At 35.2% G+C, this 23,837-nt stretch overlaps 1 protein-coding gene across 1 annotated transcript; it reads left to right on the forward strand.

Moving 5' to 3' along the window:
• Positions 1–398: 398 nt before the first annotated feature.
• On the forward strand, positions 399–3,360 carry LOC149223595 (peroxygenase-like). Its single transcript, XM_089385878.1, has 5 exons — positions 399–604; positions 703–852; positions 2,060–2,145; positions 2,505–2,725; positions 2,858–3,360. The coding sequence occupies exons 1-5, from the start codon at positions 499–501 to the stop codon at positions 3,003–3,005; spliced, it is 711 nt and encodes a 236-aa protein (XP_089242004.1). The 5' UTR covers positions 399–498; the 3' UTR covers positions 3,006–3,360.
• Positions 3,361–23,837: the final 20,477 nt, after the last annotated feature.

Here is a 23,837-nt window from a genome sequence, read left to right on the forward strand (position 1 = left end):
TAAAATGCAGTTGTAATCAGCCTGGGTTATATAATTCAATTAATACTAAACCCTAATTCCAATGATATTTTATAACACAAATGTATCAATAAAAATTAATTAAATTGCAGTTGTAATCAGCCAAATAATATTAAACCATACTCCCAAGATTCCAAACCCAATTCCAATGATATTTTATAACCCAAATGTACCAATAAAAATTAATTAAATTGCAGTTGTAATCAGCCTGGGTTATATAATTCAATTAATGTTTGAAGATAGATGAGCATTTGGGCAATTCACTTTTGTCATGCTTTTCATGTGACTGGACGCGGGATATCTTCTCCACAGTGAACAACCTGAGATTCGAACCCACATCGTGCGACAGGTTAATTACCCGGCCGTTAACGTGCGGTGTACGATGCGTAAAGCCCAGGCCTCTTTTGTTAATCGTTTTAAAGACTCAAGAACATAACCAGTTGCTCCTCAGGATCGATCGAGAACAGAAGAGAAACAAAAATGGAGAAAGCTTCTGCGGAATCGTTGCAGACGGTTGCTGCGAAGGCACCTATTACTTCACGCCGGAAGTTGAACACAGAGCTAGAAGATCAAATGCCTAAACCATGTATATATCTTGAATATTTTGCCAGTATCATTTAGATTTGAACATTTGCTTGAATTCTGGAAATCCATGTTGCTTTTCTTATGTCTGTGTTGGTGCAGATCTGGCAAGGGCTCTGGTTGCAGTTGATCCGGAGTGTTTGAATGGATCCAAGGGACACCAACACAATAACATGAGCGTTCTTCAACAGCATGTGGCCTTCTTTGACAGGAACAAGGATGGGATCATTTACCCCTGGGAAACCTACCAGGGTATTAGTTTATTAAATCTTTTTTCATGGCTAGCAATATTTACTGGTTTATAGGATATTTAATGCGGTTTAGTTGTATATGTTTATGGTTAGATTTAAACAAGTATAAATTTAATGGTGAGAATATACCGTCAGACTGGTTTATAAGATATTTAATGCGATTGAGCTGTATATACCTATTATTGTTAGATTTATATGTTGTATATACCTACTGTTAGATTTAAACAAGTATAAATTTAACAATAAGAATATATAACCAGACGACATTAAATATCTTATAAACTAGTAAATAAATTTTATCTTTTTCATTTTTCCCATTCCCATTATTCTCGGTAATCATGACAATCTTCACATTTACAAAATGCCTATTAATGCAAGAAACTGTGAAATTTTTATATAGATTAACACAATTGTTGTTGTTGTTGTTTTTTGTTGTAATTTAGTTCATTCCAGGCCCAGCCTATGCCAGGGCCACCAGCCACCTTGTGGGTGAAGGGGCCATGCCCAGCATTACTTTGTTAAAATGAAAGAGAAAGCACCTCAATTAATTTGTTAAAATTACAAATTTAATTTATAAAATCTAAATATAATATTCCAAAACCATATTCATTTATACATTTCAAATAATTAGAAATTACAATTTTATCTAAATCTATTTCACCAAATTCAAAACCAAAAATGCTTTAAAAATAAAAAATTGCAACTTTTCTATATTCCTGCCTGGTATCTGTTTGAGATTATGGTCATGTGGGGTTGAGATATTTGTTAGATTATGGTCTTCATTTATTTATTTGGAAAGCTAATAATTAATATGGGTTGAGATTATGGTCATGTGGGTTTGTCATATTTGTTGAGATTATGGTCATGTGGGTTTGTCATATTTGTTGAGATTATGGTTTTCATTTCTTTATTTGGACATGGTCATTTGGGTTTGATATAGTTGTTGACATTATGGTTTTTATTTCTTTATTTGGATAGTTAATATTAAAAAAATGTCTGTTGAAATTATGGTCATGTTGAGATTATGATCATGTGGGTTTGACATATTTGTTGAGATTATGGTCTTCATTTCTTTATTTGGTCAGCTAATAATTAAAAAATATCTGTTGAAATTATGGTCATGTGGGTTTGACATATTTGTTGAGATTATGGTCTTCATTTCTTTATTTAGACAGCTTATAATTAAAAATATCTGGTTGAATTCGCAGGTTTCCGTGCCATTGGATTTGGCATACCGATCTCCTTGTTAGCAGCACTGCTTATCAATCTCACACTGAGCTACCCAACATCATCTGTAAGTATATTTTCAGGTGGATTTTTTTTGTAAGGATTAATTGTTTACATGAAGTTATTTATCTCTGATCCATATCTTATAAGTTTGATTTTTCAATATTGACATAGAGGAATTTGTAAATGGGTAATTTTTGTTTTGAGAAATCTTGATTATATGATGTAAGTTTTATAGTTTAATATAGGGAAGATGTTGTGATAGAGAATTATTTGAATTAAATATAAATATATAAAAGATATGAAATTTGTAAATCAATTTTCCATCCATAATTCCGATTCTGACCTTTAGAATTTTGGTATTTGAAATCGATTTACAAATAATCACAACCGTATTCTATTTATGTCCCATTTATGCCATGGCAGAGTTGGATACCATCACTGTTATTACCCATACACATCGATAACATTCACAAAGCAAAGCATGGAAGCGACTCAGAGGTGTATGACACTGAGGGGAGGTTTGTTCCTGCTAAATTTGATGCCATCTTCAGCAAATATGCCTGCACATACCCAGACAAACTCACATATTCAGAGCTGCAGGCCATGCTTATGGCCAATAGAAATGTAAATGATGTCTTTGGATGGTAAGTTGCAAAACTGGGCAACTTTCAATATTCAATTATGTGCTTAAAATTCAGGTGATTGAACTGAATCAATGGTAGCTATGGTTACAAATTCATGTGATCTGATTCAGTTATTAATGGTGGGTAATACAGGGGTGCAGCCAAATCTGAATGGATGTTCCTGTACAATCTGGCCAAGAACAAGGAAGGTCTGCTGGAGAAGGAAGTCCTGAGAGCGCTGTATGATGGCAGTTTATTTGAGTACTTTGAAAAGCAACACGCGTCTGACAAGGCACACTAAGAGAACCTGGGATCTTCCCTTCAATTATTGCTGCTTTCATGCCAGATTGCTTGAGGCGTGTTCCAGATTTAAGCAAGTTCAATAAAGTGTGTATGCTTATTCCTTTAACGGAATAAAGGCAAAAAAGCAGGTTAGTGCTAGTTCATTTCCTGCTCCCCACCACCTTGTTCGATTTGAAGCTTTTTCAGACGGAATCGTGGAATGTATGGCCAGGGGGGCAGGGTTGGTTATTTTGACAGCCCCACCATTTTCAAAAGTTGCACCCATTAATTACCATAACTGATAAAAAGGAGGGGATTATTTTATGCTCGTTTATTAAAAAATATAAATTACTTGTATGCAATTGATTTATTTATTCAGTTTTTGTAATTAAAAGTTTTATTGAGTTTGGAATTGTTTTGTTTTTAATTTAAATAATAATTTTATATGTTATTTGAAATGCTAGTATTTTTAAGAAAAACATGAGTTTGCGTAATTTTGTTGTAAAAATATTGTGTTTATATTTTTAATTAAATTGTTTTTTTATAATGTTTGATTATTATACTTCTCAGAGGTATGCATTCAGTTTCGCTTTCACTGTAAATTAGTTTGTTTTTTATTAAAATTTTTTGCCAATTATCTATAAGTTAACATTGGGAATTTTTTTTTGTTAATTATTATTATTATTTAAATTTATTTATTTGTAAAGTGATTGGTTGAGGTCTTATTATGCGTTGTTTAGTAACTTCCATTTCTATTAGTAGTTAATTTTTTGTTTTCCTTTTATTTAATTTTTTTCATTTTTTATTATTTACATTTTCATGAATTTTTTTAATCTATATTTTCAATTTAACATGACTTATTATAATATTAAAAACATATTTTAATAAATTATATATATATATATATATATATATATATATATATATATATATATATATATATATCAGTTATCATCAGTGTTGAAAATATCGGTATCGGCATAATATCGGTGAGGGTCCAGAAAACATCTTATTGGCAATATCGGTGAAAATATTGACAAATATCGGCAACCATAAAAAATGCATAATATATTCATTTTTTTTTTTCAGATTTCTAAACATATAAAGCAATAACAACATGAACTAAACACACTGTCACATAAATATGAAGAAAGCACTGATATATATGATGTCAAATAGAAATGATACATCAAACTTCAAAGGCGATACCAAATCCTGCTAATCCTTGATAATTGTCCAATCAAGGCTTCAAACGAAATAATATCACATATCCTGTTGATCCCTGATAATTGTCCAATCAAGGACTCAAACAAAATAACATCATATATATAAAACTTTAAAAGTATTTCATCATCATGAGTTATAAACTTATATGTAGCAAAAGTTGCAAAACAAATAAAACTAGTAGCTATCTATCTGAGACCATTGGCCTCTCCCTAACAACTTTCTTTCTGTCTTGTTCAGCAATTGCTTCAAGAGCTTTTTGTATAACCTCCGAACTAGAAACCATACAAGGCATTACATTTGCATCATGTGCAGGGAGTCTAGCCATATGGTATTTCAATCGTGTAATCCCTCCTGACATCTTGGTCCCACACAATTTGCATGATATATATGTTCGATTTGCCCCACCAACAACCTCCCCATACTCCCAAAATGGGTCCAAGGCTTTTGGCATATTTGACATTTGTAGTGAACTAATTCAAACCTAGAGCACAAAAAAAACAAAAAATTGGCATTAAACCCCCCAACACAAAAAATAATAAGTAATAACCACCTCATTTAATAAAAATTACTACATTATTTGCATTTTGCAATGTGAATGAAAAATGGAAATAAGAGGGTGCATAAGAAAGTTGAAAAAAAAATGAAACTTGTTGTCCAAATATGGAGAAAACCCTTGCATTGACTCATGGGCATGAAAATCATAGCAAATGGAAAAAAAAACAAAGAAACAAAATGTTGCTAGGCAAAGAGGCAAGCAAGCATAACCTTAAATCTACGAAAAAATCATTAACATAGGGGTTTTTAAGAACATACCTGTTGATGGAAGAAATGAAGTTTGTCTCACTGTTCTTTAATCTTTGATTCACAAAAAAATATTAGTTGGTGGTGATAATCGATAATCGTTGTTTGATCCTCAAACCCTCCTTGACAACCACCACAAAACTCTTCCCCTTCCTTTTCCAACACTCAAAACAGAAATGAAGAAAAAAAAAAGATTTTCTTTTTTTCTAGCCACGACACAACACGTCTGGCAATATTTTCTATCGTCTTGCGATATTTTGTTGAGATATCGACGATATCTTGGAAATATCGTGATATTTTTTGGAGCCAAAATATCGCGATATTTCGGCTCACCAAAAATATCGCGATATTTCCGATATTCGGTGATATATCGCCGATATTATCATCACTTGTTATCATATTTAATTTTTGGTGATGGCATTCAAAATATAATGTTTTATTAGTTGTTTTGTTTTTGTGATGAAATTTGTCTTTATTATTTTTTAGTTTAATTAAGCGATATTTAAACTAAGCGGTAGGTACTAGCTACTATGTAGCCCTTGTTTAAATTAAACCATTAAATTTATTTGCCATGATTTTTTATATTTTAATTGGGAGTAGTCTTTAATATATATATATATATATATATATATATATTTTAAGTTAGACACTTTGCATTATGTTAAATGATGATTACATAGAAAGGAAACCAAACCACTAAGTTGTGTTGAGAGTCTTGAAGTTATTAAGACCTCGTCTAACTAGAGTATCTTGTAAATAAAAACTTATAAAAACAAGTTGGTTGTGCTAGACTTTGCCATACATTGACATGAGAAGACAAAAAAGATTACTTGTGGTTCAAGTAAAAAACCAACGAGTCATAACAACTATTGGACATAATCTCCAAGCATCCATGTTGGTTGGTCACTACCCTCATCTGAGGAGAAGGAGATGTTGGATGAGCTCTTGGCTAGAATTGTTAGCTTGTGGTTAATACTGTCAAAACTTTCCTCCAACTATTCCAATATGATAGAATTATCCTCCTATTGAGTCCTCCTATACCTCTCTATGTCACTTGCAATATTCAAATGGTGTCCTCAACCTATGTCAATATGATAGAATTCTCCTCTTGTTAAGTCTTCGTATACCTCTCTATGTCACTTGCAATATTCAAATGATATTTAACATTATATGGCTTATTTCCATGTAGATGAAGTGATGAGAATGCATGCAATGGGCCAAGTATAATGGGAGTGACAACCCCTTTTATGTGAGTTGATATCATATCAAGACCAAAAAAACCTACGCTCCTAAACAAAATTATAATTTATACTGTTTTTGTGTGTATATATATATATTTATATATATATATATATATATATATGAAAACATTATAAATTATAATTTTTATATATAATTAAGAATTTAATAAATATTTTATTTATTAATAGTATACTATATTATTAACAATAAAACTAAAACAACAAATTATATTATTGAGCAATATTATATTATATTGATGTTTATATTTTGAACTAATCAAATTTTATAATTTACTAATCAATAAAAACTAAGAATACAAAAAATATTTATAATTAATTTAAATGTTTTTTGAATTGGATTTTGTGATTTAATATAAACAATAGTAAAGTTTGATTCTATGGATATGGGAGGAGGAAGCTTATATTAATCAATGGTGGTTGGCTTAGGTTATTTTTGCACTTGAATATGGTTTATTATTAATTGGTCTCTTTCATATTAGGTGAATATTTGTAATGAATTTCAAAACCATTTATAAATATTTATGGCAGGATCAAGCATAGTATCATGTTTTTTTTCTTGTTGGATTTGTAAATTGGATGGTTAAGTTTAAGGGAGGCAAACACTATGCATTTGCAATTCATAAAGGGGAGGAAAAGTTTGAGTTAATGCAAATAGAGCTTTATAAACTCTAGATAAAATCATGTTACCTCTATTGTCACCCTTTACCATTCCTAAGTCACGGCAGGCCAATGCTGAATGTGGAGTAGAGAAGTTGGACTGGGAGTAAGTATCCCTTCACACCCTACCCTTTTCATTAATAAAGTTGTAAACTAGGGCTAATTTGGGATGCATGGCATTGGAAAATTAGGAGGAGGTGTTTCCTCTACCCCTCTCCACACTTTGAACTCCACATCATTATGCGAATGTAGAGGCCAATCGAATATAGGACATAAGAAACATCAATAAAAGACATAGCAAGGGTAGTGGACATACATGCTAGTAACAATCACCTTGTGTTTATGAAGACTTGGACTCTGAGTATTGGAGGATCCAAAGAAGAGACCTATCAATGTCACAATGGGGCCAAAGGGTTGATAAGGAATGGGATTGTCAAAGTCTATGCTAAAGGAGATATGTGGCACTAGGAGTGGGTCAAGTCCAAGTTAAGTCTCAATTATTTGTGCATGGGGAGCATGTAAGTCATTTAATTGAGATATGATTAATGGCCCATAATCCCTCAAGGTTATGAGGCCCTTGTGAAGGATCGCGTGCCTTGTAACATCACACCTATAGTAGGTTGACACATATCCAAGAAAAATAAGGATCAATACATAGGTTATCCTCATTGAGAATCCTCAACATCATACTTACAAGCAACAAAATCAAGGGACCCAACAATTGATCAAATACTTTGAAGGTGGATTTGTTATATGTATGGCCTCTTAGTCCATATAAATCGAGTTCTACCATGACAACCCCACTTGGGTAATTAAAATTAGACTATTATAACATATTCTCGTGGAGTTTGGCCTTTTGGAGGAGGTAAAGTGGTGTATGAACTCAACAAGGAAAATTGTTACACTCAATTTAATTGATGGCCTTTTGGAGGAAGGATTACAAATTCAACAGTTGAAAAAAATAATGAGGTTAACTCATTTGCATTTTAGCTCTATCATTTCAAGAAGGTTGGTCACCAAATGTGATTCCCCATTTTGTAATAGATAAAAGGAGGAAGTGTCGTTTAGATAGAAAGGGGATCCAAATATTCATGCATAGAGAGGGAGACATTGTTCCAAATCTAAGAGTAATTTGCAAAGTTGAGAATCTCAAAGTTAAAAGAGAGGATAATAGTGCTAGTAAAAGTCCATAGCAATATATCATCATCCACCAGTTGGTTGATAAGGAAACTTAGGTTTATATTAAAGCATCCATGCCATACCTTGATTTCTCTTTGAATACTTGTTCTTGCAAATTAGATTGAGAATCCTCCTCCTTGAAAATAATAGAAGGTAGAATTGTTTTGGCTTGATTTAGAAATCCCAAAAAGACAATAATCTCAAATGTGCATTAGTTTATGGATATAGGTGAGTTTCAAAAGAAGGGTGTGAATCTCTAATAATAATACCTAGGAAATATATGTGATTGTATCTATTTGGAGTCTAGTGCCCATATGAGAGCTTGCTAAGATCCCTTTGTAGCAAATATTGAGCATTGGGAGCAATGTAGAGGAATTATTCTCCCTTGCAAGCTTAAATTTATTGGCATAAGAACACAATCTCTATTTGATCCCTTTGTATCAAATATTGAGCATTGGGAGCAACACAAATTTAAATTCATTGGCATAAGAACACAATCTCTATTTGATCCCTTTGTATCAAATATTGAGAATTGGGAGCAACACAACTTTAAATTCATTGGCATAAGAACACACTCTTTATTTGATCCCTTTGTACGCTACAATATTCATAAAGCAATTCAAGCCTCATATTTGTTGTTGGAGTTTTTTGTAGGGTTATCCAAGGTAAATTGCATATGTTATATTGTGTGTGTGATTGTCTTATACATGCCAAAATGGCCCTAGTCAACTTCGTAGGATTTCCTAGAAAAAGAGTTCAATTAGACCTTTCTTCCTTGAAATGACAAGCCCTTTGGTTATGGACCAACTGACATAATCTAGGCCTTTGATGAGTGTTAGCATTAGGTTTAAACCTTCATGTCAGGTCAAGGATGTCAATCTATCTTTTTGTAAGCCCTAATTATGAAAAGAGGGTTGTTGTGCTCATCATAAGGATGGTCAAACCTAGGGAAATGTGTCATTTACATCCTTTTGCCTAACCCTAAGTTTATGCAAACTTTTACCTTATGATATTACCTATAGCAAAAAATCTGGTAGTGTTGCAAAATGTTTGTATAGCACGACGCTAAGAAATATTTTTGTTAACGCTTTTCGAAAGAAAGAAAAAATCGATTTTCGACCCGTTAAACTGTCTTTTCTGAGCGTTGAAGTGGTGGTTTGTCAAATAACGATCCTCCTCCTGCATGAGGTGACATTTTCGAAGATCTTTTAGCTCGTTTGAGCCATTTTTTTACTAAACTCTAGTTTACTTTGTTTTGTCCAAAAACTGTTTTTCCAACAAAACTAGAATTGTTGTTTTCTAATGTAGAAAGAGGGTAAATTGTTTTGTAATCCCCTGTTGAGTTATTTCAAGGTTAGTAAAGGTGTTACAGGTGTTGGAGCTTGGAAAAATGGGTTGTTTTGGCCATGTGAAGAGGTTCAAACCTGATGGAATGTACTTCGAAGTGTACCCTTTGATGTTGGACCTTTTCAAAAGTGCAGGTTGGGAATTGATTTTTCAACGCTTTTATGGATACAACCTCAGCCGGTGCCATGAATTTGTCTTCTCTTTCGATGGTAATACAACCAAAATCAGGACATTACAGTTCCCTATCATTGAGGAGTCAATTTATAAAGCAACGAGTTTTCCAACAGATGGAGAAAGGTGGTTTAAGAAGTAGAGGTTGTTGAATGTGAATTTGGATTTCTTCTTGAAAGAAGACTGCCAAAATCAGGGTTGGGATGCATGGGTCTTCCAAATAAAGCTAAAGCCTCAATGGGCTACAACACTCAGGACTATCCAATTGTTCTTCACTTGTGAGGGTAGGTATTCTAAAGCTTACCTATACCACATGAGATTCCTTTGTCACTTAGCAGGTTTTAGGAAAATGAATTTTCCATATTTCCTACATCATAATTTATTGAAAATGTGCACTAAAGTAAGAAAGAGACCTGAATTACAAACTCATGATATTTGTCATAACAATCTTATTAATATTTTATATACCCGTGACCAAAATAAGCAAGTGGAACAATCAAGGCAAATTACGCAGAGGAACCCAAACCCATATGTACGTAAAAGATCAAAAAGAGGCCAAAACAGAGTTTCCCCTCAAGTTGTTGCCCATGAAACCAAAGGAGAATCTAGTCAACCTCAGGTTGAAAAACATGAAGAGGTCCCTATAAAAATTCCATAAGTTGAGGTTGAGGTTTATGAAGGAAGAAATAGAAGTCAAAGAAGTCAATAGAGGAATTTAGAAGAGGAGGAAATAAAATAGGAAATTTCAAAGAACAAAAAGGGTAAACAGAAAATCAAAACAGAAGATAAGGAAGTCGAGACAATTATGGTTTTGGGCAAAAGGTCTCACACTCGACCTACTAACCAAAACAGAGTTTCCCCTCAAGTTGTTTCCCATGAAACCAAAGGATAATCTAATCAACCTCAGGTTGAAAAACATGAAGAGGTCCCTATAAAAATGCCATAACTTAAGGTTGAGGTTTATGAAGGAAGAACTAGAAGTCAAAGAAGTCAACAGAGGAATTTAGAAGAGGAGGAAATAAAATAAGAAATTTCAAAGAACATAAAGGGTAAACAAAAAATCAAAACAAAAGATAAGGAAGTCGAGATAGTTAGGGTTTTGGGCAAGAGGCCTCACACTCGACCTACTAACAAGCTTAGGTTGAACTTCAAGGCCAGAATGAATCCCAAATACAAATAAGTAGTTATCATCCTTGATGAAGAAGAAAAAATAGAGTAGGTTTCAAAAGGTAAGAAAAGACAAAGAAAAACAAAGTATGCTAAGAAAGGCAAAAGAAAAACCCTAAAAACTGATAAAAGTTCACCAAAGCTAGCTAGGAGGGTGACAAGGAGTCAAGACAAGTTGGACATTCTTGCTCAAGTTGTAGAGGACATAGGGAAGTGATCAATTGACTCTAGGAGATAGAGTATAGTGCAAACCCTAATTTTGTTACAGTAAACCCTAATTTTGCTGCACCAAACCCTAATATATATTTAAAATTTTGGTTTACCATGGTTAAATGATCAAGCAATAATAATTTTGAGTATACTGTGGTAAGATATCATATATTTTTTGGCCTGAGGAGTACGAGTCAACATGAGGAAAGCAAGCAATAAAGAGGGCAGACAGTTACACAATTTTGGCATCATTTCCAGGTTCATGCATCAGTTGGCTAAGAGGAGGGAATGTGAGTTTAGCTTCAGAGTTTAAGCCTATAAAGTAGCAGATTGTTCCATATCATATCTTGTAGCAGATAGCTAGTTCTTCTTCCAGGATACTAGCAACAGAAGCGTATAGAAGCCCTTGTACTATATTTTGACTAGGGATTGTGTACGAGATTAGTGACCCAAATATATCATAAGATAGGGTTTTTTGTAATTTTTTTCAGTTAATTATGTAAATATTTTGTAATTACTGATATCATACTTCAAGGAGTTGTGCGCTATTGTGATTTCTATATATTGCATCGGAAATATGAATAAAGGGTTGGATTTTCTAAAAATTATAGTTTCATTGTCTGTGTCTTTTGAATGTTTAAATCATTTCATTTTCTGGGATTAGTAGATTTTAAATAGTGATATAAAGATTCATGAGATAGTGGATGTTAGTATGTATCTCTGTGTTTTTAAATTTCTCCTTCAATAATCTCATAACTACATTTCCTATGAATGTTTGGAAAGTTAAATTAATTTAGAATTCATTACTGTGTTTCTTCTTCTTCACCCATCTACAACAAATGGAAAAGGTATATGATCTATTATCCGCCTTTCCCTTATCAATCCTGATTAGACAACCTTCATATTGGTAAATTACCTTAAAAACCATGGCTATTTGACTCCATCACCCAATGAGTTATTGATTTCGGGCCCAACCAAACACTACATCAACAAAACCTATCTAAAGATCTAGCCATAGTGTAAAGGTCAGAGAGAGCCCTATCTGGATTGAAGGTGCTATACTTTAATCTACAAGTTGGATTGCAACAATTACCTTAGGAATTCCTCTCACGGCTAAGAGAAATTTTCTAAGTGATAACAATGATTTTAAATGAAAATAATATGCAATGCAAGAATTCATCACAAGATACATCTAACTAAAACCTAATTAGGATAAGCAATAAGGTAAAACAATGTAACTAATTGCAATGAAAAACATCCCATTTACTATTGAAATTGGATCTAAATTAAATCCTCCCTTCTCCTTCCCAAAGAGGAACTATTTGATTACTAAGAAAAATTCCCTGTCACATAACCAATCAGTAACCAAGTTGAAATAAAATGTGATTGATTATATAACAACATGGAGAATAGTCCACCAGTAGAGTTATGCATATCCTATGGTTCTACGTGACCAATAAAAGTCTTAAATCACTAATAATGTTGGAAAGTTGAGTATTAACACTACTTGTTGGAAGTGATAAACAATATTGAGAGGGGGGGGGGGGTGGGGGTGAATCAATATTGTGACATTATACAATTTTTAACTAATTATTTCAAACCCTAATGCATTCATTTATTAGTAGCAAAACACATGAGAAAATCTATGCATGATCATGAACCATAAGCAGCAGATCAATACACATAAACATGAGATCAACAACACATCAAATAACAATCACACATAGGGATACCAGATGTAAGGTGGAAACCCAAAGGGTAAAATCCATCATCGAAAAATAGTCTTTTTCATCTTCTTCTTATTATACATATGATCATGGACCACAACCAATGTGCAAGACAACTTTCCGATCATGTGAGTCGTTTCTCATTCTAGGCCATTACCTGTATGAACTTTTCAGACCATCACCTGCCAGAAGCCACCATTCCCTTGACTTTGTAGGCCACCATTTGCTGGAAGCCACCACTCCCAACGAGTCTCGCCCAACCACCACTGGATGAAAATTACCACTCCCAAGTTCTCAAGCCACTACCTAAAGGATGTCGTTACACCCTGAATACGCAAGCGACCACTCGCCCATTGAAGGCCCAAACCTTCAAGCTCATAGCATGGACCTCATTTTATCTATTTTCAAACTATGGCCCATGCATACAATAAACTCATCAATAACTTAAGCAAACACCTGTAATACAAAAACTCTCAGCCAACACGCTCATTAATCCTCACTCACCATACAATATGTAGTATCAATAATAAAATCCACAACCTATGTGACAACACAACAAGTAATATATATGTATCATATGATTGCTTGAACAATATAACACATGCTCAGCTAATCATGACTGCAACACATTGTTACCAAATTGATCTTTGATCTACAACTCTAGTATTTACAACAAAACTTTGTCCTCCATATCAGCAACAACACAAAATTGTGATCTACATACAAAATCTAATCATCTATTCTCCATAGGCACTTCCAACATGTCTGCAATATTTCTTTAGATATGATCTTTGAATTGCACTCTATATGCAATATTGTAGCTCACTCTCTAATCCTCTCTAACCCCTTCTATTTCACATTTCGGCCATTTTATCAATGATGAAGGATGCAATCAATACAAAGCACTAATCCCCATTCTATAGACTTGATCACCTTCTAGAATGAAGACTAAATCAAGTCGAATCTAATCACCAAATACCATGTGTAAAAACCATAGTAAATTCCTCTAGAATTGATTGGAGTGTGCACACAATGCAGGAAATTCCACTCACAGGAAGTAAAACACCTTATGCACTCGATAAGTGCATTATAAAGTAGGTGAAAAACCCGCTAGGGTGAGTTATAACACAATTTTTCCTCTTATGAATTGTGTTACCTTGTATTCAACTCCTTTCTACCCAGAACCTTGCTTTAGCACTTCCAAAAAGTGTCCACCTTCCTCTGCAAGCACTCTAGAGCTTGTATATCCTCCACAAACCTTAGGAAGACCATCATAAGAGTTTTATCATCATGACAACTCCTCCAAGCTTGTTGACATCAATGCCAACATAATCGACTCCCTAAACTGGCTAACTTGTTAAGTAGACATCCTAGGTTGACATCAATGCCAACATTATGAGGCCAACATTCCCAACAGAGAAACCCACTATTTCATATCAATCATTAGAAAGAATAAGTTAAGTGAGAAAAAACATCATAACTTGAGAAGATTCCAATAGGCTATAATGCTCACACCCATGAGAACCAAGAAAAATGAGCAAGGAGAGAAAAGTACAATCTATGGATCACAATATTGCAAGTGTATAACACATCATATTTTTAAACGTATGAAGATAGCTTACAATGCAAAAAGAGAACTCTTTTTTTGAAGGCTAAGATTCTATTTATAAGTTTGAACTTAAGGCACTGGTCCTTCCAACATCCTAACTCTTGAGCAACCCTAGGCTCTTCAACTACCTTGGAGTTTCAAATTGATGGGATCACCTCTAGTGATGTAATAAAATCCAAGGGACCATTATAGTTAATGACAGGTTATGGCCATTTAATATAATGTATCCATTAGGTCCACTATCTTATTTTTTTAAGTCCCATGAAGGTAGTTAGCATTCAATGAATGTAATATCGATGAATGATTAAGGGAACGACCACTAGTGGCTTGGATTTAAGGTAGATTGAAATAATCGAGAGAGATAGGGAGAGAGAGAGAGAGATAAAGTGTTATGTAATTATGATGTTAAGTATTAACGTTGTATTGGAGCATTCCTCAGTTAAGGCTACCTCCTTGAAGAGGTACATGAACATTACTCTATTTTTGGAATATTGATGAAAGGTTCAATGCTCTTGCTAGATATCTTGAATGATCTTAAGGACTAAGGATCATAACACAAACCCTTTACAAAGTTTGTTTTTATGCTCATGTTAAATATTCAACCCTATTGTGAGGATCAGATATATTCAATAATTACAATTTGGCTCATGCAAGGTTAGGCTTTTTAATGAACAACATCTTGACTCTTTATGCACATATGTAGAAGACATGACTTGTGACTTGAACAATAACTCCTTCCTGGTCACTTACAAATCCTAGCCACCTTGCACATGATGAGAAGTTCTATCATGTTTTGGATCATTATTTGTAGAGTATTGATTTCTTTGTTCCTACTTACTTTATGGCTTAAAATTTAACCTTCTATTTGTAATATGTATTGTTGTAAATTGGACTATATCTTTCATCATTTTGCTTGATCCTTGAGGATTTCTCCTACATTTATATTTCTTTCCTTAGATTGGAGACTTGAATAGTTGCATTCTCATCATTGGATTTCAACAAAGCATTATGGAAGCACAATATCATAGCTCAAATTCTCTCATCATCTTCCCTTTCTCATATCTACCTTCATTCAAGGATAATTGTATAATATGAAAGATTAATTATATATTCCTAATTTTAATCACTTTGCACTTGCATTATGCTAAAAATCATGTTATCTTCAAAGGCATTGTTGGGTTTGAGGTAACATCCATTCCTTCCTTCATATTTTTTTTTTTCATTATAGGCTTAACCAACCAATGGATTTTCCCTTTCATTCAACACATGCATAATATTACTCCCAATGAATATTAATGCACTAACATTACTCAATATGAATCTTATTCCTCTGTATGATCTTCCACACATGAAATATTTTTAAACACGAAACAAATTTGCAAAACACTGAGATGAACATAGCATAGTAAATATCAACATTACATGCTTCATTACTTATTTAAAGAATTGAATAGCATAAAACCCAAATTAATGAACAAGAATAAAGGGGAATTTAAAAAATCTCATAGCCTTATTCAATGTTTCATGTTCAAGATTAGGTTTAGCTTTTATCTCTTCATACCGTTCACCTCATAAACCTCTTGTTGGAAATAATATTGAGAGGGGGGGGGGGTGAATTAGTATTATCAACTTCTTTTTCAATTTATACAAAGATTTGCATATGTGACTAATGAAACTTATGAATACCTTCCAGACTTATAAATAAATTTATTCTTCAGATGTTGATCATTAATCTGTGTGTTAGAACCATATAACAGTAAGCAAGAACAGAAAAGTAGAGCAGACAGTGACACAAAGAACACAAGATATAAGGTGGAAACCCAATGTGGGTGAAAACCACCTGCTGCAATATGTCTCTATCTTCTTTCAATTTGAAACTTCTTTTTACAATGATTCTGTATTGGTGCAGTCTTATACCAGCACGCAGGCTTCAACCTTCTATTTTCTTCCAGGGACCATGTTTCATAAATTTTCAGACTGGATCCATGAATATCAATCAAACATCAAATAGATATGCAATCAACCAACTTCCTTGTACAAATACTGAATCAATAACTTCTTAGAACACAGTACCAGTAACCAGACACCAATTCAGAACCTAGATCACAACAATAATAAACAAAAGCAACTAAAACATATTTGAATAAAAGTCCGCAACTTCACCAATAGAAAACTGCGAACATCTGCAACTTCACCAATAGAAAACTGCGAACATCCGCAGTATTCACTTCCTTAAGCCTGCGGGTGTCCATGCCTACGCTCTGTGAGAATTTTGTATATTCGCACCTGCGTTGTGTTGAGACTGCGATTATCCACGCCTGAACTGTGTCGAGCCTGCGGGTATCCGCGCCTGCACTGTGTCGAGCCTGCGGGTATCCGTGCCTGCGTTGTGTCGAGACCTGTGGGTATCGATAAATTATCAGACTTCAATTATAACGCAGACCATCAGATTTACAGATCTGATCATGCGCCAAAGAGATCTCGCCCCATAAGTAGATCCGCCTTGTAATGTTCAATTTTCTCCTTGTTTCAGGTCCACCTTTAACTCACCAACCGATCACCAGAATTTGAGATCTTGCTCTTCTTAAGATATTCAACACCTCGGTGCTCAAGCCAAATGATCTCCTATCCTTTTTATAGTCTAGGCCTTACTTAAACCATGGTCCAAAACCAGAGAGATCCAATACTAGGGACCCAATACCTGGGTTCAATACTTTAGATGCAAAACCATGGACCAAAACCACAGGATCAAAAATGTTGGACTAAATACCATGGACCAACCATAAAATTTCCCACGTGCGTGCGTTTCTCTGCATGAAAGTGCATGTACTTTATATCCGCACTTTTTGTTCGGAGCACCTGCATATATGTACGCACCTTTTGGTCAGTGCACCTGCGTATGTCCGCACCTTTTGTTCGATACACCTGCACGTACTTCATTTTCTTCCATTCTGAGAGCCTGAATTGTGATCTACCATTTGAGAGAGTTTCCATCAAGGACAACACTTATGTCATCGAGCCAAACTTGTGCCAAACCTGTGTCATAATGCCAACAATCTTCCCCTTTGGACTTGATGGCAACCCAAAGTCACTCAAAGTCTTTTCTCCCCCTTTGACATCAAGGGAAAAAGGTTATGATCCCCCTGAGTACATGCTGAAATCTCTGCTCTGCTGTGCTTTCCAAGCTCCCCCTGACATATAGGCAAGATATGAAAGAAGATGTTCTACAAAATAAATCTGACTTTATACATAAAAACTGACCTTCCTATCACCAAAGACTCATACATACGACTCCCAACCAAGTGGGGATACATGATAAGCACATTACATTGTCCATCCTAGGCATAGTGGGGCAACCAAGATAGGCCGTTACATGACCTTGACAAAAGAAATATAAGACATAGATACAAAACATCAACAACATCTGTCAATCTCCTTTTGTACTTGCTCCTCCTGAAATCAAAACAAACTAAAAAATTGAACCAAGATCTTCTACAATAATGCCAAAAATGCATTATTAGAAGAATATATGCTCCCCCTGAACCTGTGCCAGATGGTCTCTGACAGACCCATAGCGGACTCTTCTCATCCTTGCTTTTCTCCAAGTCAACATACACATGACAGTACCTACATAAACTAGCGAATGTACGCGTATGCCCCATATGATACTCGCGTACAACCTACAATCTCTGAAACAGACAAGATTCAATAGCAAGATGATGCATCAACTACCCCCAGCTTTTGTCTGAGGTATTCAAAGGTCTCCCTAGGCAGTGGTTTGGTGAGAATATCAGCAACTTGTTCCTTAGAGGGAACATACTCCAATTTGACCTTTTGTTCAAGCACTTGTTCCCGGAGAAAATGATACTTGATTGGTATGTGCTTAGTCTTTGAATGCATGACAGGATTCTTTGAAATAGTGATTGCACTTGTATTATCACAGAAGATGGAGATAGGTGGAGTACAGGTGATTTGCATGTCTTACAATGTTTGCATCATCCAAAGAAGTTGTGTGCAACAAGATGCAGCAGCTACATATTCTGCTTCAGTTGTAGATAATGCAATAGAGCTTTGTTTCTTGCTGAACCAAGATACTAATCTAGGACCCATGAAGAATGCACCACAACTAGTGCTTTTCCTATCATCCACGCTTCCTGCCCAATCCGCATCTGTGTATGCATGAAGTGTGAGATATGTACCTCTAGGATACCATAAGCTATAGTTTTGAGTTCCTTGAAGATACTTGAAGATTCTCTTAACTGCCTGAAGATGGGTTTCCTTTGGATTTACCTGAAACCTTCCAACTATTCCCATTGCATGCATAATGTCTGGTCGGGTACCTGTTAGATAGAGAAGAGTACCAATCATGGATCTATAGGTTGGTTGATGTACTGTTGCCGATTCATCATTTGCGCTGAGGCTACATCCTGTCACCATAGGGGTACATACTGGTTTCGAATCCTCCATCCCATATTTCTTCAAGATCTGCTTGAGATACTTGGTTTGTGATAGAAAAATGTCGTCTTTGTTTTTTTGGACTTGTAATCCAAGAAAATATGTGAGCTCACCAAGCATGGACATTTCAAACTCCTTTTGCATCACCAAGGCAAAATTTTGACTCATGTCTTCTTCGTTGCTGCCAAAGATGATATCATCAACATACACAACAAGTATTAGCAACTTTTCATTGTCAACCTTTATATATAGATTGCTATCAGTTGATCCTTTTATAAAGCCTTGTTGATGGAGGTAGTTATCCAATCGATAATACCACGCCCTAGGAGCCTATTTAAGGCCATAGAGAGCCTTTTTGTGTCTGCATACAAGTTTTGGATCATTTCCAAGAATAAACCCATCTGGTTGTTCAATATATACTTCTTCATCCAAGTCTCCATTGAGGAAAGCAGACTTCACATCCATTTGAAATACTTTGAACTTCTGAAAGCTAGACAGAGCAAGGAACATCCTTATAGCCTCAAGTCTGGCATCTGGTGCAAACGTTTCTTCAAAGTCTATGCCTTCTTGTTGCGCATACCCTTTACAAACAAGTCTTGCCTTGTTTCTAACCACATCCCCATTTTCATTCAACTTATTTTTGAAAATCCATTTTGTCCCTATGACATTCTTATCTTTTGGTCTAGGAACCAACTCCCAAGTATTATTCTTTTCAATCTACTCGAGTTCTTCCTCCATGGCCTTGACCCAGCATTCATCTTTGCAAGCCTCCCTTACATTCTGTGGTTCAGTGGAGGAGAGCAATGCTAGATAACTTGAAGCTTCTGAAATGGTTCTCCTTGTTTGTACACCTGCCTCTTTCTGCCCCAAAATTTGAGATTCTGGATGATTCTTATGAACGTATCTGGATGGAGTTTTTTCTTCTATCCTTATCTGTTCTTCTGGTGCCTCATGGGTTTCTTCTTCATCATGAATCTGATTTGATGTTGACGGATAGTCTTCGCCATCTTCGAAGTCTTCAGATTTCACTTGCCTAGGAGTGTTCCCTTCTTCATCAACCACTGCATCAATAGTTTCAACAATTTTACCAAGTATTTTATTGTAACATTTGTAAGCTTTGTTGTGGGGAGAGTAGCCAAGTAAAATGCCTTCATCTGCTCTGGGTTCAAACTTGCCAAGATTTTCATCAGTCCTTTTAATGTAGAATTTGCTTCCAAAAATTTTGAATTATTTTACCGTGGGAGTCTTACCATACCAAAGTTCATGAGGAGTCTAAGTGTTGTTTACCCGAGCATTTGTCTTGTTGAGAATAGTAACAATGACAAATGCGGCTTCACCCCAGAAGGTTGCAGGAGTTCCAGACTCATTAAGCATAACACAAGCCTTTTGTTGAACTGTTCTGTTCATCCTTTCCACTACTCCATTTTGCTGAGGAGTCCTTGTAGCAGAGAATTCCCTTCTTATTCCATGTTCTTCACAAAAAATCGAAGAATTCATTCGAGGTAAATTCCCCTCCTCGAGCAGATCTGAGGCATTTGATTTTGCGATCTGATTCGTTTTCAACCAAAGCTTTGAATGACTTGAACTTTTCGAAATCTTCATCTTTATACTTCATGAGTCCTATCCAACACATCCTTGAAAAGTCATCAATGAACAATATGAAATACTCTTCTCCTCTAGGTGACCTCTTCCTTGTTGGACCACATATATCGGTGTGGACAAGTTCAAGTGGCCTGCTAGTTGATCCTTCCTTCTCAGGGAAATTAGTTCTGGTTTGCGTACCAAATTGACATGATTTGCATATTGTATTGTCTGGAATTTTGATGTTAGGAAGATCGCGAACTACCTGATATTTGCATGCTTTCCTTATTTGAGAGAAGCTAAGATGCCCTAGTCTTCTGTGCCATAGCCAGTGTTAATCATTCTGGCTTAAATAGCATTGTTGTTGTCCTCCCTTGAGTATGTATAAGTTATTTGGAGTTCTAATTCCTCTGATCACTCTTTTTCCTGTATCAAGCTCACGAACAATACATCCATTTGATCAAAATATTACCTCAGTTCCCTGATCACACATTTGACTAACACTCAATAGATTATGCTTTAAACCATCAACATACATAACATTTCTAGCCTTGACCTTTTCTTTCAAACGAATAGAACCTTTACCTTTTATGAATGTAGGGGTGTCATTTCCAAATGAGACCTTCTTTTCCTTTTCTAAGGCACAATATGACTGAAGTTTTTCTTTATCACCTGCCATATGTTTTGAGCATCCACTGTCGATGTACCATTGATTTTCTTGTCCTTCCGCATATAATGCTATCCCACATATTTCCGGTTGCGCTTCTTTCTTTTTCCATGTTTTGGAACTCAATGAAGCTTGCTCCTTCTGAGTTTCTTGCCGAAACTTGCTCCTGCATTCAAAATCTTCATGACCGAAGTTGTTACAAATAGAGCATTCTATTTCATTTTCAAGAGTAGAGAAGTTATTGTAGGTTCTTTTCATGATTCCTGTCATACTCCTTTGTTTTTGAGCTTCCCTAGTCATGATGGTCTTGTAGGCAACACATTGAGCAGCTTTATGACCAAAGTTATGATAAGAGAAACATTGGCCATTGAAGAAATTCCTGTGATTATCAAATCTACCAACCATATGATTGTAGTTTCCATCCATTCTTGAGCCAAATTGAGAATGATTTACTTGTGGTCGGTTGATGCTCTTGTTCATCCTTGAAGTAGATTGCCCCCTATTTACTTGATAATCTTTGATCATTCTTGAAGCAAATTGTCCCTGATTTACCTGATGATCTGCATTATGCTTTTGTTGTCGATTTTCATCTTGTTCACTTCTCCTTGCTGCATCAAGATAACTTTTTGAGGTGGATGGCTTCTGCGCTTGCTTCTAAGCTTGATATGCTTCTTCGGAATATCCGAGACCTGTCTTGATTAGAGGAGAACGTTGCACTTTGATAATCTCATCTAGAGTTTCAGATCCTTTAGCAAATCTAAGATTAAGGGCTTTTGTTTTCTCAATTTCTTTTCTAAGTCCCACAATTTCACATTCTAACTCTTCATTGTGTTTATCTTCTTCAGAAAGTTGGAATGTTAGAGTATCTATAATCATATTCTTTTCCTCTAAACAGACTTTAAGTTTAGAAATTTCTTCATAAATACCTTCTTCATTTATAGCATCCAAGAAATCATCATCTTCAAAAGCCATCAAAAGTCTATCATCATTACCTTGTTCATCTTCATCACTGTTTGACAATCCATCACTGTCTTCATGCGTGTAATAGCTCTTCTTATTTACATTCTGTTTTCTGTTCCATTTAACAGGTTCCTTCCCTTTGTCTAGTTTATCTTTATGAGGACATTTTGCAACATAATGACCGACTCTTCCACAAGCAAAGCATTTGAAAGGCAACTTACCTCTGAATCTTTTAGTTCCCCGTTGAAGGTTCTTGACAAAATTTGATTCTTCCTCTTCTTCTGACATATGTCCTGACTCAAGGAAATCTCCTTTTCCTGAAGCCTTGAATGCAACTTCCCTCCTGTCTGATGGTCCTCCTTTTCTCATTTCGTAAGCAGTTAGAATTCCGTGCAGCTGTGACATGGTAAGGCTCTTAGATTCTGCTTTTCTTCTATAGCAGAAAATTTTGAATCAAACTTAGGAGACAAAGATCTTAGAACCTTTTCAACCAAAACAACTTCTTTTATTTCTTCACCCAAGTTTTTCATACAATTTACGATCTCATCTATACGTAGGAAATAGCTAGCCACACTTTCATCATTATGCATTCCGAGACTTTCATATTGAATTCTAAGAGTTTGTAATATTGCTCGTTTTACCTGTTCATCTCCTTCATAGCTCAGAACGATCTTGTCCCATATTTCTTTTGCGCTTTTGAGCTGCATAACCTTGACGAATTCTGATTGAGATAGACTTCCTAATAGAGTATTGACAACTTTTGCATTTGTTTCATACTACTTCTTACCAGCTGCATCTGTAGGAGTTGCTGAAGGAAATGTGTATCCTGTTTCCACAATATCCCAAACTTCTGTACCAAGAGATTGAAGATAAGCAGTGATTCTTACCTTCCAATAGACGAAGTTGCTCCCATCAAAAATCGGTGGCCTGATAGATGCTTCTTTTTCGTAGTTGCTCATGACGATAGATCTTCCCTCAAGCAATCAAGCTTTTCCTGAAGGACCTGCTCTGATACCAATTGTTGGAAATAATACTGAGAGGGGGGTGAATCAGTATTATCAACTTCTTTTTCAATTTATACAAAGATTTGCAGATCTGACTAATGAAACTTATGAATACCTTCCATACTTATAAATAAATTTATTCTTCAGATGTTGATCATTAATTTGTGTGTTAGAACCATATAACAGTAAGCAGGAATAGAAAAGTAGAGCAGACAGTCACACAAAAGAACACAAGATATAAGGTGGAAACCCAATGTGGGTGAAAAGCACCTGCTGTAATATGTCTCTATCTTCTTTCAATTAGAAAATTCTTTTTACAATGATTTTGTATTGGTGCAGTCTTATACCAGCACGCAGGCTTCAACTTGCAGAAGGCTTCAACCTTCTCTTTTCTTCCAGGGACCACGTTTCATAAATTTTCAGACTGGATCCATGAATATCAATCAAACATCAAATAGATCTGCAATCAACCAACTTCCTTGTACAAATACTGAATCAATAACTTCTCAGAACACAATACCAGTAACCAGACACCAATTAAGAACCCAGATCACAACAATAATAGATAAAAGCAGCTAAAACATATTTGAAGAAAATTCTGCAACTTCACCAATAGAAAATTGTGAACATCCGCAACTTCACCAATAGAAAACTGTGAACATCCGCAACTTCACCAATAGAAAACTGCGAACATCCGCAGTATTCACTTCCTTAAGCCCATGGGTGTCCGCGCCTGTGCTCTGTGAGAACTACGTATATTCGCACCTGCGCTGTGTTGAGACTGAGGTTATCCGCGCCTGAACTATGTCGAGCCTGCGGGTATCCGC

This window comes from Pinus tabuliformis, chromosome Q (genome assembly GCF_031772625.1).
Source record: "Pinus tabuliformis cultivar Carrire ecotype Pingquan chromosome Q, CPIR1, whole genome shotgun sequence".
Lineage (NCBI taxonomy): Eukaryota > Viridiplantae > Streptophyta > Pinopsida > Pinales > Pinaceae > Pinus > Pinus tabuliformis.

Coding starts and splice junctions, on each gene's coding strand:
- LOC149223595 (XM_089385878.1), top strand. CDS start 499: ATGGAGAAAGCTTCTGCGGAATCGTTGCAGACGGTTGCTGCGAAGGCA. Junction 605..702: donor AGATCAAATGCCTAAACCAT/GTATATATCTTG, acceptor GTGTTGGTGCAG/ATCTGGCAAGGGCTCTGGTT. Junction 853..2,059: donor CCCCTGGGAAACCTACCAGG/GTATTAGTTTAT, acceptor TTGAATTCGCAG/GTTTCCGTGCCATTGGATTT.